The sequence below is a fragment of the Cornus florida genome, unplaced genomic scaffold (genome assembly GCF_030987335.1).
Source record: "Cornus florida cultivar Cherokee Brave unplaced genomic scaffold, ASM3098733v1 CherokeeBrave_3.0.0_Hap2_Chr08, whole genome shotgun sequence".
NCBI lineage: Eukaryota > Viridiplantae > Streptophyta > Magnoliopsida > Cornales > Cornaceae > Cornus > Cornus florida.
In genome coordinates this window covers 56,964,754-56,983,017 of record NW_026775578.1, presented here as the reverse complement: position 1 = coordinate 56,983,017, position 18,264 = coordinate 56,964,754, and the positions used below count along the sequence as shown (strand labels likewise).

The 18,264-nt window shown below is 35.0% G+C and overlaps 1 protein-coding gene and 2 pseudogenes across 1 annotated transcript; all 3 read left to right on the top strand.

Moving 5' to 3' along the window:
* The first annotated feature begins 853 nt into the window (after window positions 1-853).
* Window positions 854-2,560, top strand: LOC132270315 (UDP-glucose iridoid glucosyltransferase-like). Its single transcript, XM_059771498.1, has 2 exons — window positions 854-1,331; window positions 1,680-2,560. Exons 1-2 carry the CDS (start codon window positions 854-856, stop codon window positions 2,558-2,560), a joined length of 1,359 nt encoding a protein of 452 aa, XP_059627481.1.
* Window positions 2,561-3,998: 1,438 nt separating this feature from the next.
* On the top strand, window positions 3,999-9,931 carry LOC132268660 (UDP-glucose iridoid glucosyltransferase-like; annotated as a pseudogene).
* Window positions 9,932-11,734: 1,803 nt separating this feature from the next.
* LOC132268659 (17.5 kDa class I heat shock protein-like) lies at window positions 11,735-12,502 on the top strand (annotated as a pseudogene).
* The last annotated feature ends 5,762 nt before the right edge of the window (window positions 12,503-18,264 follow it).

Sequence of the window (18,264 nt, the reverse complement as noted above, 5' to 3'; positions counted from 1 at the left end):
TGTTGCAACTCAAACATTTATATTGTTTTCTGCTTTATCCATGGAATCTGTTGTACCTGTTTAGACCTTCATTTCTTCTTCATATGCTGCACTAAGAATATGCAATGTTAACAAGATCAAGGATCCTTTCAAACTATTGTACAAACTAAATTTGTGTGTGTGAGAGAGAGAGAGTTCAGTTTTGACAACATTTGACAAAAGAACAACAAAAGGAGAGGAGAAATATTATCTGATGTCAAATTTGTCTTTTGTTGCAGAAATTATTTCTAGTAACTTTTCATTGGACTCAAAAGATTTTTTTGTAAGACAGCAATGGTTTTCAGCATTAAAAAAAATTAATAATAATAATAATAAAAAGAACTATGTTTATAGATTTCTAGGAAGACGGGTATAGGCTTATAAGAGACTAACTTTGCTGCTGCAGTGGTAAGAAATCAAGTCTAATCGACCCTCCTATGATTCATCAAGAAAATAAGAAAGTTCAAGTCACGCTTCCAATCAAGTTCTTTGAAGATTTCCATGTCAATCATCACTACGATGCTTCATATGCACATCAGGTCAAGAAAATCCAATGTTAAGCATAGTGTGATCTTGAAGTAATATATGTTATATAATCAGGATTGTGACTCACCATCAACTATATATATATAAAAAATTCTCTCTCTGCCATCTAGAAGTAATTTAGTATTACATATGACGACTTATGGTAGATTTCTAATACATGTTTATACATAAAAAAGACTTCCTAGGGTTGACTAAAGGCAATTTCATTTCCTGCAACCTAAGGATTAATACTGGTACAAAAAGGCAATCTTCTGCATCACTGATTGCAGATCATTAGAGAGAGAGGGAGATGGAAAAACAAGGACAGAGGTGTAATAGATTGGTGCTAGTCCCATGTCCATTCCAAGGCCACATAAACCCGATGCTTCAGCTAGGCGCAATCCTTCACTCAAAGGGCTTTTCTATAACAATTGCTCACACACAATTCAACTCTCTTGACCCTTCCAACCATCCTAATTTCACATTCCAATCCATACAGGATGGCCTATCTGATTATGATGCCTCTATGGATTCCATCGCTCTCATAGAGACTCTAAATATTAATTTGGTGTTCCCTCTCCAAGAAAGCTTGGCTCGGATGATGAAGCAAGATGAGAAGAAAGAAAGGATCGCATGCGTCATATATGATGCTGCCATGTACAAGGCAGAAGCGGCCGCTAACTATCTAAAGCTTCCAACCATTGTTCTAGTGACATGCAGCATTGCTTCCAGGCTAACTCATGTTACCTATCCACAACTTCAAGCAGAGGGCTACATTCCCCCAAAAGGTTCTTGTCTATTCCCAACCCTCTATTGATGTTTACATGTATTTTTTGATACTCTGAATAATGAAAATATTTATTACTATAATTGAGGGAGAAATCAAAAAAATAATAATAGCTAAGAAATTGTCCGTATCATATATGAATTATAAACTAACTTACTAGTAAGGTACAAAATGTTGCTTTGAAAAGAATCCCTTCCGTGTCAATAATTAGGGAGAGTAACACCATTTTCTGTTTATCTGTATACATACATACATATATATATATATATGTCTATCTTTATATTCATGCAACAGATATATTGTAAGTCCAAAAAATATACTGACATGGAAAATGTTAATACTGTCACAGACTCGATGTTGCAAGACCTAGTACCTGGGCTTCATCCCTTCAGGTTCAAAGATCTAACCATTTTCAATCTCCCAAATTTAGAAGCCTCATTACAACTGATAGCCACCACATCCAAAATTAGAACGTCTTCGGCAATTATTTGCAACACTGTGGACTGCCTGGAACAACCATTTCTTGCACAGCTAAAGAAACAGTACCAAGTTCCCATTTTCCCAATGGGTCCATTTCACAAAATTGCCCTACCCTCCTCTAGTAGCTTACTTAAAGAGGACACTAGCTGTATTACATGGCTTGATAAGCAAGCTCCCAACTCTGTTATATACGTAAGCATTGGAAGTGCAGCTTCCATAGATGAAAGAGAACTAATTGAGACAGCTTGGGGACTGGCCAACAGTAAACAACCTTTCTTGTGGGTGATTCGGCCTGGTTCAGTTCGCGGCTTGGGATGGCAAGAGCTATTGCCGGAAGGTTTCAAGAAAGCAGTTGAAGAAAGAGGTTGCATCGTGGAATGGGCACCGCAGAAGGAAGTGTTAGCACATGTTGCAGTGGGAGGTTTCTGGAGCCACTGTGGTTGGAATTCAACCTTGGAAAGTATTTGCGAAGGTTCGCCAATGATATGCCAGCCATGTTTTGGGGATCAAAGGATGAATGCTAGGTACGTGAGCCATGTATGGAGGGTAGGCCTGGAATTGGATAAAGAGTTGGAGAGAAGAGAGATAGAGAGAACTATAAGAAGACTAATGGCGGGTAAAGAATGTGAGGAGATGAGACAGAGGACAATGGATATGAAGGTGAAGGTTGAACTTTCCATAGGGGAAGGTGGTTCTTCTTATAATTCCTTGAATGATTTGGTAGAGCATATCTGTCATTCTGATTGCTAAGACAGCAGGGCATTAGGGTGCTCAGCTACTTATTTGTACCACCAAATTGCTTCAATGCAATGTGGATAAACATTGGTTCAGGGAAAGAAATTGGGAAGTTCTAAAGGTAGCATTTCAAATGAGCTGTATGTTATCAACTGCCAATCTCATTCTCTATGGTCTCTATTTTTGTTAAATAAGTACTCGCACACATTTTACAGCTTACATAAGCAAGCTGCAACTCAAGGATTTAAATTGTTTTTCTACTTTATCCAAGAAATCTGTTATACCTGTTCAGCCCTTCATTTCTTCTTTTGCTGCAGAGCATGCACTAAGGATTTGCAATGTTAACAGCATAATGGATCCTAAATTCCTTACAAAACTATTGTACAAACAAAATTAGTGTGTGTTTGTTTGTGTGTGTGTGTGTGTGTGAGAGAGAGAGAGAGAGAGAGAGAGAGAGGGTTCAAAACTAATAGAGTGCAATGTGGATAAACACTAGTTCAGTTAATTTATTCTGGGAAATAAATTGGGAAGTTCTAAAGGTAGCATATTCTAAATACAGAGTCAAATATGAGTGTATATTTATCAACTGCCATTCTCATTCTCTGTAGTCTCTATTTTAGTGAGTCGAACTAAAAGATTGTTTTTACCCTACATTTATTCAAAACTAGTATAACCATGTGATGAAATAAACATTTTATATGACAAATGAACATTAGATGGAACCCTCTATGTTATTTGAAAAAAAAAAATTTCAAAATCTGGAATTAAAAGAATTCACAAAAGAACCAATTTGCTCTAGTAATATTCACTTCACATAGACGTGCACTCAACATAATAATTACCATTTGATCAAGCATAAGTAATTGAAACGTATTTTTCTTATTAAATTTTATTGCATTCAAATCAAATTGTAAGATAGCAATGATTCAGTATTAAAAAAATAAATAAAATAATAAAAAAGGGTTAACTCCTGCCTTTTATATTTTATTTTTACCTTTATAAAAAACAAAAAACTCTGTTCTATAGATTTCTAGCATGGCAGGAAACTTATAAGAGACTAAATTTTCTGCTACAGTTGTAAGAAATAAAGTCTACATGACCCACCCGTAAATCCTACAAAAAAAAAAAAACAAGTTCAATACCTGCTTCCAATCAAGTTCTTGGAAATTTATGTCAATCATAACTACGATGATTCATGTGCACATCCTGTCAAAAAAATTTAATGCCATAAAGCATGGCGGTATCTCGAAGTAATATATGTTACATAATATTGATTGTGACTCACCATCAACTCTATATAAACAAAATTATCTCTGTGTCATCTAGTAAGTAATATAGTATTACAGATGACGACTTATGGAAGATTTCTAATGAATGTTTATAGATAAAAAAGACTTCCAAACTAGTACTAACGGGAATCTTCTGCTCACAGATGATGATGAGAGAGGGAAAGATGGAAAAACAAGGACAGAGGTGTAGCAGATTGGTGCTAGTCCCATTTCCATTACAAGGCCACTTAAACCCAATGCTTCAGCTAGGCACAATCCTACACTCCACAGGCTTCTCTATAACAATTGCTCACACCCAATTCAATTCTCCTAACCCTTCCAACCATCCTAATTTCACTTTCCTACCCATACAGGATTGTATATCTAATCATGATGTTGACATCTCCTCTGTAGATTTCATCTCTATCATAACAGCTCTAAATGTTAATTACCTCTCCAGAAAAGCTTGGCTCAGATGATGAAACAAGAAGAGAAGAAAGAAAGGATCGCATGTGTCATATATGATACTGGCATGTACAAGGCAGTAGCGGCCGCTAAACATCTTAAGCTTCCAACCATTGTCCTAGTGACATACAGCGCTGCTACTATGCTCACTCATGTTACCTATCCGCAACTTCAAGCAGAGGGCTACATCCCCCCCACCCAAAATGTTCTTGTCTATTCCCAACCCTCTATTTATGCTTCTATGTATTTTTTTGATACTCTGAAAATGTAAGCAAAAAATCATAATAGCTAAAAAATTGTCTGTATCATATAAACAAATCTTACTAGTAAGGTAAAAAAAAGTTGCCTTGAAAATAATGCCTTCCGTCTCAATAAGTAGGGAGAGTAGCACCTTCTATGTCTATATACATAGACTCCATCGTCCCAAAATAAGTGTCATGCTTTCTTTTTTTATCTGTCTCAAAATAAGTGTCCACCTTCCTTTTTTAAACAATATATTTCACATCTTTCCATATATGTCCTTTAAGTTTTAAATTTCAAACTTAAACATTCAAAACTTAAAAGGGCAATTTAGTAACTTTCTAAAGAGAGAAGGCATGTCCCACATGTCTCCTTAAAAATTACTACTCCCCGAACATGACACTAAAATTGGGACGGAGGGAGTTTATGACTATATTTTTACAGCCCACAAAATTAACTGATATGGAAACATTTCTAATGTCACAGACTCAATGTTGCAAGGCCTAGTGCCTGGGCTTCATCCCTTTAGGTTCAAGGATCTAACCACTTTCAATTTCCCAAATTTAGAAGCCTTGTTACAACTGATAGCCACCACATCCAAAATTAGAATGTCTTCAGCAATTATTTGTAACAATGCGGACTGCCTTGAACAACCATTTCTTGCACAGCTGAAGAACCAGTACCAAGTTCCAATTTTCTCAATGGGTCCCTTTCACAAAATTGCCCCACCTTCCTCTAGTAGCTTACTTAAAGAAGACACTAGCTGTCTTACATGGCTTGATAAGCAAGCCCCCAACTCTGTTATATATGTAAGCATTGGTAGTGCAGCTGATGAAGAACCGGGCTTGGCCCTAGAGCTTAAAGTCCATACGGCCCATGCCTATTATTGGAGACGTGGGAAAGAAAGATAGAATTAGGGATTTTTGTTTATTTATTATTATTATGGGATATTTCAGCAATTTAAGGTTTTATTTATGGTAATAGGTTGATTAGGGTTTTCTTTGATGTCTATTTATATGTTAGTTCAGACATTGGGAAAGTCAGCTTTTTATGATTATTATTAATATTGAATTTGAGATTATCTGTGATATCTTCTCCCTTTGAGTTCTTTTTCTCTTCTAAATTCTTCTTCTCTTTTGATCTTTTTCCCTCTATTCTTATCCCCTTTCTCTCTCAATCTCTTTCTTATTCTACTTGAATTCTGATTTTGAATCGCCCCTACCCGCTGCTGCATCAATTGGTATCAGAGCAAAGATCCACAGATTTCTCTACTGTTCACAGCAACCAAACCACACTCTACTGTTCACAGCAATCAAACCCGTACTGTTCAACCCTAAAACCTAAGCAAACCCTAGCCACCACTGCCGCTGCCATCATCCACCACAACCATCATAGTATTTACCCACTGTTCACTGTAATCTTAACCAAATCAATCATCAAACACAAGTCGTCTACAAACCCTAGCACCAATCCCAACATCAACCCTAAACCCAACCAAGCCAAAAAAAAAAAAAAAAAAAAATCGATCATTTTAGCCCTCGCCATCGGAAATCCTTGTGTGATTGTCATCATTAACAATAGCCGTCGACGGAAATCAGTCGTAGTAGTCTTTGCTCGCCGTCACTGTTGCCATCCTCACGTCATCCAAGCCTTGCGTCCTCACATCATCCAAGCCTTGCGTAGCTCGTAAGTCTAACTTCAGCCAAGAATTTTGTGCACTCTATTGCAACTCTCACCGAGATTTCAGCATTATTCTGGAAAGTCAACTTTGGAATATTTATTCACCAAAATTTTAGCGTGACTGATTTTGGAAAGTCAACTTTGGATTATTGCAATCTGCACGACTGTTTTGGAAGGTCAACTTTGGGTTATTGCAAATCTTTGCAATCCTTACTGTCAACAAAATTTTAGCGCTATTGATTTTGGAAAGTCAACTTTGGATATATTTTGTTTCCTTATAAACCAGATTTGACCGAACTCAAATTTAAAATAGTCAGATCCAGCCCATTTCAGGAAGTAGCAGATTGAGTATTCAGGCCTAAGCTTAGCCCAGTTCAGAAGATCAGACCAAATTTCAGAGTCACAACAGAATAGTTCAGCCTTTTCAGTAGTAGACTGACAAAAAAAAAAAAAAAATGAGCACAAAATTCCTACTTCAGTTCAAGCAGCTATTTCGGGGTAATCTTCAACACTCGTAGCATTCAATTGGGATCTACACAGTACTTCGGAAAAGGTACACGTTCTACACTTGAAAATTGTTTTAGTACTTTTATCTTTTTGATTGGTTTATAAATTACAAAAGGTCCTAATTGAACCCATTTGATTATTGAACCAAATTATTTATTTCTTTTACTATTATTTTCCTTTGAGTGCTTTTCTTGCCAAAGGTTTTCCACCTTATTTTTGCACCTAAACACTTACAATCAGTGCATGAATTATGGCATAATCGATTTTATTGCATTCTGATTTTCTTAGTTGTGAATTGTTCTAGTTTATAATTTAGTTTACTTAATTCAATTTGAGTTCTATGTTTGTATTATCCTCTACCACTCTTATGTCATACCTTTCCACCATAACCATCAACAACCTTATTTAAATTTTGTCTAGACCTAGCTGATGCATCTTCTTAACGATGTCAGAGGAGAACATCGTTTTGTGTCCCCAATGGCTTTGTTCTAAGCCAAGCAAGGTTAAGATTGTTGAGTCCAAACCAAGCTTCCTATCACACGGAAATATAATTAACTGGTGTGAAAATGAAAGGGAAACAAAAACAACACTGAAAATAAATTTGGAACAATTTCTGAAAATTGGAAATAGGCTTTTTCAACCTCCATCCTCAATCAGTCAGCTCCTTTGGTTGCTTACCAAAACTAATCACTTGCTTTGCAAAGTAAACCAGGACCCATGTGCTTCAATGCAAGCTGCACTCTCTCCAATAATGAAGGCTTTAATTGCTAAAGAATTTTTACAGCATTCAGATTGTGATGTTAGAGTTGTAGTAGCCTCATGTCTCAGTGAGTTAACAAGGATTACAGCACCAGATTTTCCCTACAATGATGATCAAATGGTGAAGTATTTCAGATGATTGTATCATCTTTTGAAAATTTATCTGGTACATCTAGTCCATCTAATGGTAAAAGGATCAAAATTATCCACACATTTGCAAATGTCAAGTCATGTTTGGTTATGCTTGATTTGGATTGTAATGAATTAATTGTTGAGATGTTTGAACACTTTTTAAGGGAAATAGGTTATTATCACTCCGATAGTATCTTTTCATCCATGGAGAAAATTATGACTCTTGTCCTGGAAGAAAGCGACCATATATCAGTAGAGCTACTTCATGCTCTTCTAACTAGTGTTAAGATGGGAAATCAAACTATTTCACCTCAATCTTACAAGTTAGGAGAAAAAGTTTTGAACAATTGTGCCACAATTCTTAAGTCTTGTCTTTCAAAAGCTCTACCATCCATGGTCCTTTTGTCCATTGATTTTGCTGAACTAGTCACTTCTATTGGTCAAGATGTGTCTGAAAAAGAGTCTATTGTGTCAAACAAGTATGTCAAGTACAATAGTAATTTCTGGAAGACACTTTGGACATTCTTAGAAACAAATTTGAAGTTTCCTTTTGCATCTTGTCCTTTGAATGATAGAAAAATTGAGGTTGTGAAACAAGGTCTAGGTTAGTTTTCTTACTAATGTGCACCTAGACACTTGGAATTTGTTATTGCCCATAATGGAATATGCCTATACAAGTTTAACAAACCAATTTACTGGCAATTATTTTTTCGAAATTGTCTATAATTCATTTCCATGCCAGTCCATTGATCATGTTCCTTCACCTCCATGTATGTATTCACTTAAGTTTGTTGATTCCTTCATCCAGCTTGTTCATGATTTTTATGCCGATATGCAACAAGAAATTGTCTTAAGTAAAAAGAATTGTGAACTCATTGCACATGCTCATCATAGTAATCATGAATTTAATGAAGGAGATTATGCTATAATTTGTGCACTACCTCAACCTTGTCATAAAAACTCCTTCCAGATGAAACATGCCAAAATTGATAGACTTTGCCACATCATTCAAAAATAAGGACTGAATGCGTATTTCTTTGACTGGTCTTTGGATATGAGTACTAGTTCAATTTTTGATGTGGAGTATCTATTACCTAACTGAGGCACCTTTGAGCCTCCTATTTTATTGGCATGTGTTCCTACAGGTGGATTGACATTTTCCTCAGCACCGACATTAGTTCATCTATTTTTTCAGTCGCATTATATGGCTTGGACAAAGGATATTGTTGATTATCAGAGTGATGGCCCTCATATTGGAAATATTGACTATTACCTTGTTCGATGGAAGGGTTTTCCAGTTTTAAATACCAGACGGAGTATGACCCATACTTTTTGGAGATATACTTATGCATTTACTCTCCGGAGGAGAGTTCTTCTCAACCGAGCGGGAATGATGAAGAACCGGGCCTGGCCCGAGAGCTCGAAGTCCATACGTACCATGCCTATTATTGGAGACGTGGGAAAGAAAGATAGAATTAGGGATTTTTGTTTATTTATTATTATTATGGGATATTTCAGTAAATTAGGGTTTTATTTATGGTAATAGGTTGATTAGGGTTTTCTTTGATGTCTATTTATATGTTGGTTCAGACATTGGGAAAGTCAGCTTTTTATGATTATTATTGATATTGAATTTGAGATTATCTGTGATTTCTTTTCCATCTGAGTTCTTCTTCTCTACTAAATTGTTCTTCTCTTCTGATCTCTTTCCCTCTATTCTTATTCCCTTCCTCTCTCAATCTCTTTCTTATTCTACTTGAATTCTGATTTTGAATCGCCCCTACCCGCTGCTGCATCCGCAGCTTTCATAAATGAAAGAGAACTGATTCAGACAGCTTGGGGACTAGCCAACAGTAAGCAAGCTTTCTTGTGGGTGATTCGGCCTGGTTCAGTTCGCGGCTTGGGATGGCAAGAGTTACTGCCAGAAGGTTTCGAGAAAGTAGTTGAAGAAAGAGGTTGTATCGTGGAATGGGCACCGCAGAAGGAAGTGTTAGTACATGTTGCAGTGGGAGGTTTCTGGAGCCATTGTGGTTGGAATTCAATTTTGGAAAGAATTGGTGAAGGTGTGCCAATGATTTGCCGGCCATATTTTGGGGATCAAAGGATGAAAGCAAGGTGCGTGAGCCATGTATGGAGGGTAGGCCTGGAATTGGATAATGACTTGGAGAGAAGCGAGTTAGAGACAGCTATAAGAAGACTAATGGCAGATAAAGAAAGTGAGGAGATGAGACAGAGGACAATGGATTTGATGGTGAAGGTTGAGCTTTCCATAAGGGAAGGTGGTGGTTCTTACAATTCGTTGAATGATTTGGTAGAGCATATCTTGTCAATTTGATTTCCAAGACAGCAGGGCATTAGAGTGCTCAGCCACTTATTTGTTGTTAACTACCAATTGCTTCTATGCAATATGGATAAACTTTCGGTCAATATATTCTGGAAAATAAATTGGGAAGTTCTAAAATGTAAATTCAGGATCACATATGAGTCTGTAGGTTATCATCATATATGAGTTGAAGGGTTGAATGAAAGGTGGAGTCAAAGGCTCCCCTTGTTAAATACTTGAAAGTATCGAATCTATACTTTGAATTTAGGATTGAAGAAAGTTTGATTCAAAATTTGTAATAAATTATTCAGAGTAATGATACTCTGTCGGTCAAATTGGCCTACTCCTATCATTCTACTTTAAAATAAAATAAATAAGTCTAGAGAGAGTTGGGTGAAGGGCCATTGGACAAATTGGAGCAACACCTTTGGTTTGATGTAGTCTGGGCCACAAAAGCGCATAGGACTATGTTAATTGGGGCACAGTAACTCTAGAAATTTATGCAATCACAAATAAGGGAAGAATTCACCTGAAAGTCAATCAAGTGTAGTGGAGACTATAATTGATATCTATCTATTATAGTTCATTTGTTTAGCATTTTAAAATTAATTGGTTTTTGTTGGTTTCTTTGACTGAAAGTAATGTAGAAGCCCGTGAGGTGTAATTTTGGGGTTTGTTTTATTGATGATGGAGGTGATTTGCTTGCTCCTTGTGGGCATTTTCATTTTCTATGGGTTTTAGGCTTCAATTTCTTTTTTTGGGGCCTAATAAAATGGTTATACTTTTCCCTTTTTATTTTTTTAAACATAGTTATACTTCTTGGGAAGAAGAAATGACAATGAAATGAGTGGAATCGAAAAGAAAAACAGGTATGTTTTGATTATCAATCTTGTTCTATTGTGGCATTTTGTTGAAAGGTGAAATCTTGCAATAATTAAAAAAAAAAGATCATATATGTGTTTTAGTTCTGTGAACCCTGATATAGATTGAGTCTCCTGAAGCTGTTTTAGTGCTATTTTATTTAGAAACATTCATTTATTAGTATAAAGAGAAAGAAGGGTATATACAAAGATTGAATGAATCACCTATACTATATCAATATGTAATATATATCGACATAATGGAATTCATTTCTGAATATGAAGGCAAGGACTCCTAACCTAGATAAAAAATGAACATGAAAGGGTATTTTGCTTTATATATATATACACGTTAGAGGATGAAATTACAAAGCAACAATCACCCTCTATTATAAGGTTGTTAAGCTTCCAACTTGCATTCCATTTTAGATCAACATATGATTTCAATGTGAGATTTACAATAAAGTACATCCTACTTTATAATCCGGTGAAATTATTATTATTATATTTTTTATAGGCATGTTTAAATTAGAGGTGGACAAATAGTTCGCAAATTCAATTCAATTCGTGCAAATCGGATCAGATTGATATACTCATAGATTAGTGATGGATTCAAAAAAAATTTGAATCCATAACTCACATTGTTCGTGCAGATTGGATCCTTTTTTTTTTTTTTTTTTTTTATGTTTGCTTTAAAAATAAAATAAAAAAATTATAAGAAGAAAATAAAATAACAAAAACAATCTACCCATTATTACCTACTCAAACTGATTCCAAAATATTTAACTGTAACAAACATAGTTCGCATACGAGGAGATATATATTAGTCATATGTTTTCATTGTTGAGCCACATTATTGTGATGCATTTATTTTGACAATTTATATGTGGCTGAAGTTTATTTTTAGTTTATTATGGTCCAAATTTTGGGGCAATGCATGAGAAGGACCGTCAAGTATTGAATTAGGTAATAATGATATGCGAGCAACGGATGAACTCTCCTGAAAGCACTGGAAACACCCTCGTGAATCTTTAAATACCCAACACATCCCCTCCTGCAAAACCAACAAGCATCTCGACGAATTAAGCGATCATCCAATCAATCGATTAACCTTACCTTCAGCTTTGCAATCGAAAATGTCTTTGATTCCAAGCATCTTTGGTGGCCGTCAAAGGAACTTGTTCGATCCATTCTCTATGGACGTTTGGGACCCCTTCAAGGACTTCCATTATCTTCCTCTTCTTCAAGCGAGGTCTCTGCATTGGTGAACACGCGCGTTGATTGGAAGGAGACACCAGAAGCCCATGTGTTCGAGGCAGACCTTCCAGGGATCAAGAAAGAAGAAGTGAAGGTCGAAATCGAAGACGGTAGGGTTTTACAGATCAGCGGAGAGAGGAATGTGGAGGAGGAGGACAAGAATGACAAGTGGCATCGGGTGGAGCGCAGCGATGGCAAGTTCATGAGGAGGTTCCGGCTGCCGGAGAATGCGAGGACCGATCAAATCAAGGCCTCCACGGAAAATGGAGTGCTCACTGTTACTGTTCCCAATGAGGAAGTGAGGAAGCCTCATGTCAAAGCTGTTCAGATCTCTGGCTGAATTCAATTGAATGGATTTTTTAACTTCTAATCTAATCTATAATAATGTGATGTAACAATGCATAGAAAAGGTCTTCGTTGGGTTTGTGGTGTTTGTAATATGTTTGATCTAACTTTTGGAAAGAAAAATATAGGGAAAATTACATATAAATGGAGTCAAAGTTTCATATTTACTTAGAGGCTGAGTCAAAGTTCCATATTTTTCTAAAATGGATTGCTGAGGTGGCATATGGTTTTTTACTATTTAGAAATTGTGGTGCCTAAAATACCCTTCCCCGAAGGTACTACTTTTTCTTCGAAGGTACTACTTTTTTGAACTGAAGGTACTACTTTTTGACGTCCAGGTACCATGTTTTTTAAACACCCGCGAAAGTACTACTTTTTCTCCGAAGGTACTACTTTTTTGAACGGAAGGTACTACTTTTTTGCACTGAAGGTACTACTTTTTTGTTAGGGAAGGGCATTTTAGGCACCACAATTTTCTAAACAATAAAAAAATCATGTGCCACCTCAGCAATCCATTTTAGAGAAATATGGAATTTTGACTCAGTCTCTAAGTAAATATGGAACTTTGATTCCATTTATATGTAATTTTTCCAAAAATATATATGTTTGATGTAATAATGCGTTTTTGGCAGTGTTATTTTTAGTTAAAAAAAAAGAGAAAAAGAAATATTGAGTAATCAAATAAATTTTGTATTACCATAAAAACGCTTGACTTTAAATAAAAAAAAAAGAAAAAGGTAAAGTACAATAAATTTTCCTCAACTATTTTTTAATAGGTAAAAAATCCTCTGAATTTCTAAAGTAAGCAGAAAATCCTCTATACTTTCTTGTTTGGTTGCAAGTTACCTATTCCAGTGCCTTTACCCTACGAATTATTGGTTTGACACACATTTTGAATGTATATGACCATAGTGCCCTTATAAATATGGATGGACAACAATACCCATTTTGTTACCATCAATGCTCTTCTCACTGTCTATATATATAGATATATCGTCTCTGCTCGTTGAACCTCTCTCCCACCCACTGCACTGTCTATATATATATATGTATATATACACATATAACCTCTCTTTCACTATCTATATATATGCAACTTATTCAACAAAAAATAAATAAAAGAAAATCTCTACAATTTAGCTTCTCAATCACATAAAAAAATCTCCATCACTCTATCTCATTCACACATACTTCATGCCAAACATAGTTCAAATCAAGCATCTAAGAGTAAAACATAGTTCAATGCTAAAATCAATTTTTTTTGTGATATCTTCTGGTTACAACATTCACAGAGCACAGATTTTTTTTCCCCTTTTCTGAATGGTAAAGGAATGTGAAATTAGAAGGAATCAAAAAGTGGGTTTCAGATAATTTTCTCTCTTCCCCCTCTCTCACACACCGGAAACGATTTTGTTATAAGAAAACAGAACAAAAATGTTAGGCTCGGGTGAATATAGGAACTGATTTGTCAATTTCAGAGTTGGGTTTTGAGAGGATTGTGGTGGGAGTGATGGGCATAAGGGGAAGACCCACTTCGTTAGGTCTCATTAGGAGAATGAGTTGTGGTGAGATTGGGCACCCAGCAAGAGATGAATGAACCGCCATACCCAACCGAACAAGACCGATGCCTCTCCTCCTCCGATGCTGTCGTCGGTGTACCTTTTCTTGCTCAATACGATCATGAGGACGAATTGCTCCGGTGTATTTTCAAAAACCATTTTTAATTGATGGTTAGGGTTTCTGATTTGGGACTATGGACTAAGAATTGTTCTTCGAAACGAAGCATTGCAGAGTAGCAGAGAGACAGAAGTTTAATTCTCTGCATCAGTGGGAGGCCCAGAGAATTAACCTCCGGCAGAACAGAGGCGTAAAACGCCGGCAACCCAGAAGAAGAAGATAATGTGATTGTAGAGGCTGATTCGTACCAAGAGAGTATGGATTTGAGGAGGTTCTATAGAAGATGATGATGGTTTCTCATATATGTTGCCTCTTTGTGGTTTTTTTCTTCCGCCATGGACGCCGTTTTCTTGAGTTCTCTCTCTGGTTCCTTCTTTCTCTCTCTATCTCTATTTTATTAGCTGCGTTTGTGGTTTGACCGAGGGAGTTTATTTGTAATTGACGGGGGTTAATTGCACTTAGGATATAATTGGAGGAGTTTATTGCAGGACCTTTTAAAAAAGAATAAACAAAATGATAGGTACGGCGAGGTGCATATGTGAGAAGAAAAAGAATTTATAATCAAATTTTGGAGTAAAAATTGTAAATCTTGTTTTGCTTATATCTGTTCTATTTGATAATTGTGTGTGTCTTAACAAATTTTAAAAAAAAATTATTTATTTATTTTATTTAATTTTAAGATATTAATTCAATACTCTAAAATATATCTCAAATATAATTCATACCGGTTGTGTGATTATAATGAAAATTCTCGTATTCGTATTCTATTGCAAATGTTTATGGGATAAATTTAATATTTACCGAATATAATGATAGTACATATTAGGTAGGTATGTTGAAATTTATATTAGTTTATAGTTATATAGGTTGAAAGTTACGAATATTTACTATATATGTTGAACGTTATCCTATTTTATAATTGGAGAGATTAAGGTTGTTTTAGTATCCTCCAATGTCTCAAATTCAGCTCTCATTGTCTCTATCTCAAATTGAGCTATTTATGAATTTTCTCGGTTTGATTTTGGTATTGGATTTAGTTGACAACCTTTTAAAACTAATCCTTCATGAGATACGCGTGAGATGAGATTGTCCATCTTGAATGAATTTTTACCAAATAACTCAAGAACATGAATAAACAATTAATATGACAAGAATCATATTAAATGTGAGTATGAGCATGTGATTCAACCTAATTTTTACTCTTTTTATTTTTTATTATTTTATTTTTATGAAAAAGGTCAAATAGTATATGCAATTTAGTAAACTCTAGTAACCATTCATAGTAAACTTGAGGGTCAATTTGTTTATTTTCTCATATTATTATTATTATTATTATTATTTTTTGTTTGTGTAAGTTTTGGGCAAGAGACCATTCAGAAAAAAATATTAAAATGAAACAAAAGGAGGAACGGAGAAGAAAAATTGGCTTATTCAATTAGAATGAAAAATATAAATAATATATTGAATTTCAATGCACTTCTAAAATAATGGTAACACTAGTTAATAAATGATTAGGAATGTGGTGGTAATTGTTTTGAATTTAGATTAGGAGCCAAGATAATTTTTTTTTTTTTTAAAGGTAAAGTTAAAGTTTTATAAATAAGGACCAAATTACAAATGTTGATAGTTAGCCCAGACTAAGTAAAGGAAACCCAGCCCAACTTACAAGGCCCAAAACCCAAAGGAAACCCAAGCTCCAAGAGCAACCGAATGACAGTTATCCAATGCAGGATACAACACTACAGTGTGCAGGAGGAGAAGTTTCTCCCCAAATTAGGAATCATCTGGAGGTTTTGCTGCAAGGGATGCTAGTGCTAACTTTGCAATTGAGCTGCTGTGTACACCATTGCTACATTTACACCATTGCAGCATTTCCAGTGTTGGGATGCCCATGAAATAAGATTCTGCCATGATGATGGTTGGATATGGTACCCACATTTTGCTTGAAGAAAAGACCACAGAGGCTTTGTGAAGTCACATTTCATCATTACTTGATGCAGCCAGTAGCATTGCCAAACTTGTCCGAAGAAGTCTTACTTTGGAAATATTTTTATTATTATTTAAGTTCTAAAGTACTAAATCTTACCTTTTTACTCCTAGTAAATTACATATACTTTTACTACATTAGATATAAAATTTAGACTCAAAATTTCATATATACTCTTCCAAATTTTGATATAAAATTTGAATAAAAAAATACATGTTATTCATTTTCTTCTTTAATAGCTGTATATATTTAAATTAAAAAGGATAATTTGATAATTTTAAAAGATATGAGTATAATTTTTCTTATTCATTGTTTAGCGAGATAATGTGGTATGGTACTCTTGGCGCTAGTAATTCTGTTGAGAACATTGTAATCGTATAGCTTATTAAATTTTTTGATTTTAGAGTTTAACTCCATTAATTACCATTTCTAATCAAATGTTACACTAGACAACATTACCAAAGACTGAAAAGAAAAATTAGTCTATTACTAGAAGAGTTTGACTACTTTCAATTTAATTTTAGGAGTTCAATAACTCATACAACATGAAAATTTGAATATTCGTAGAATAGATGTAGAAGCTTATCATAGTTTAATATCCTCCAACGTCTCAAAGCCAACTCATTGTAAATGTACTTAATCTCATTTTGATATTGAGATTTACTTCATAACATTTTAAATCACTAGTTCATAAAATATGTGTGGAATGAAATGGTTCATTTTGGATGAATTTTTACAAAAGAACACAAAAATGACCATGTGTAAACTTGTAGGCAAATTAATATTACAATTATCAAGAATGAAATATAATGCGACTATGACCGTGTGTGTGTGTATATATATATATATATATTTATGGTTAATTACAACGACACTCCCTAAGGTTTGTCATATTAACATCCATAAACAACTTAGTCATTTTTTGGACAAAGACACCTCCTTAGATTTGATAAAGTTAACAAAGACACCCCAATGGTCGTGAATTGACATTATTGTCCTTTGACAATTCAATTACCTATTTATCCAATACAATTATTTTTTATTGACCAAAATACCCTAAAAACCATACTCATACCAGTTCACACCTACCACCACCATTTCACAGCCCTACCATAGCCGTCACCACCACCTCCACCATCATGGTGCTCAAAATAAAGCTATCAAATATCACAAAATACAAAAATAGAAAGTGCAAAAATTAACTGTTAGTCTTTCTGTATAATATACACACATATATGTGTATTTATAACCCGTAATCCATCTTCTTCCCCAAATTCACTTCTTCCAAATTCTTGTAATCTATCTTCTTCCTATATATTTATGTATATATATTATGATTAATCGAATTGTCACGCTCCAAAACTTCCAACACAAGAACCCTTGTCTTATACTAAAATCTGGTATGTGACTCACATCAATCATCCACCATAATCCATGATAAAATTAGTAAGAATACGTTTTATTTAAAAATTCATCAATCCAAAGGAAAACTATTACATTCCCGACTAATTAAAATTTCACGAACTAAGTGAATTTTATTACTAAGTGTTTGCTAAGAAACAACAATAATAAAACCAAAATGTGGAAAATCTGGAAAATCTCCATCTCCCATCAAACCTCATTTGCAAGCTAAATCCATATGCACCTGAAAGTGATAAAGGGGTGACCTCCCTAACTCAACAAGAAATTGCTAAACACTATCATCGTTCAGCAAGTCAATCATCACTTATAAACCCTATATATATATATATATATATATATATATATATATATATAAGTGCCCACGAAATATCTACAAATCATCGTCATTATATAACATTACTCAAATTGTGAACTTGTAACTCATCTAGAATTTAAATTACTAAAAATTCCATTTACTCACATGAGCCCCTGGCTCCCCTCAACCAGTTGGCATTCTATTGCCATTACCTCACATGAGTCCCTGGCTCCACTCCAAATAAATGGTGTGAATTGCATAGTCTCTGACTACCAATTACACACATGTGGCTGGGTTATACGTCTACTCACCCAGATGGCCCCTGACCACATCCACATACTAAGGGCACCTTTAGTTCAATGGCCATAACAAAAGAGTAATTCACTCCCGTAGACAGTCCCTGACTGCGCTCAACAAACTCATCATTGGGTAAGTCTCAGACTATCGCTTCAACTAGTTTAATCACTTCAATTAAACACTAAATACATTTAATAGTTCCTAC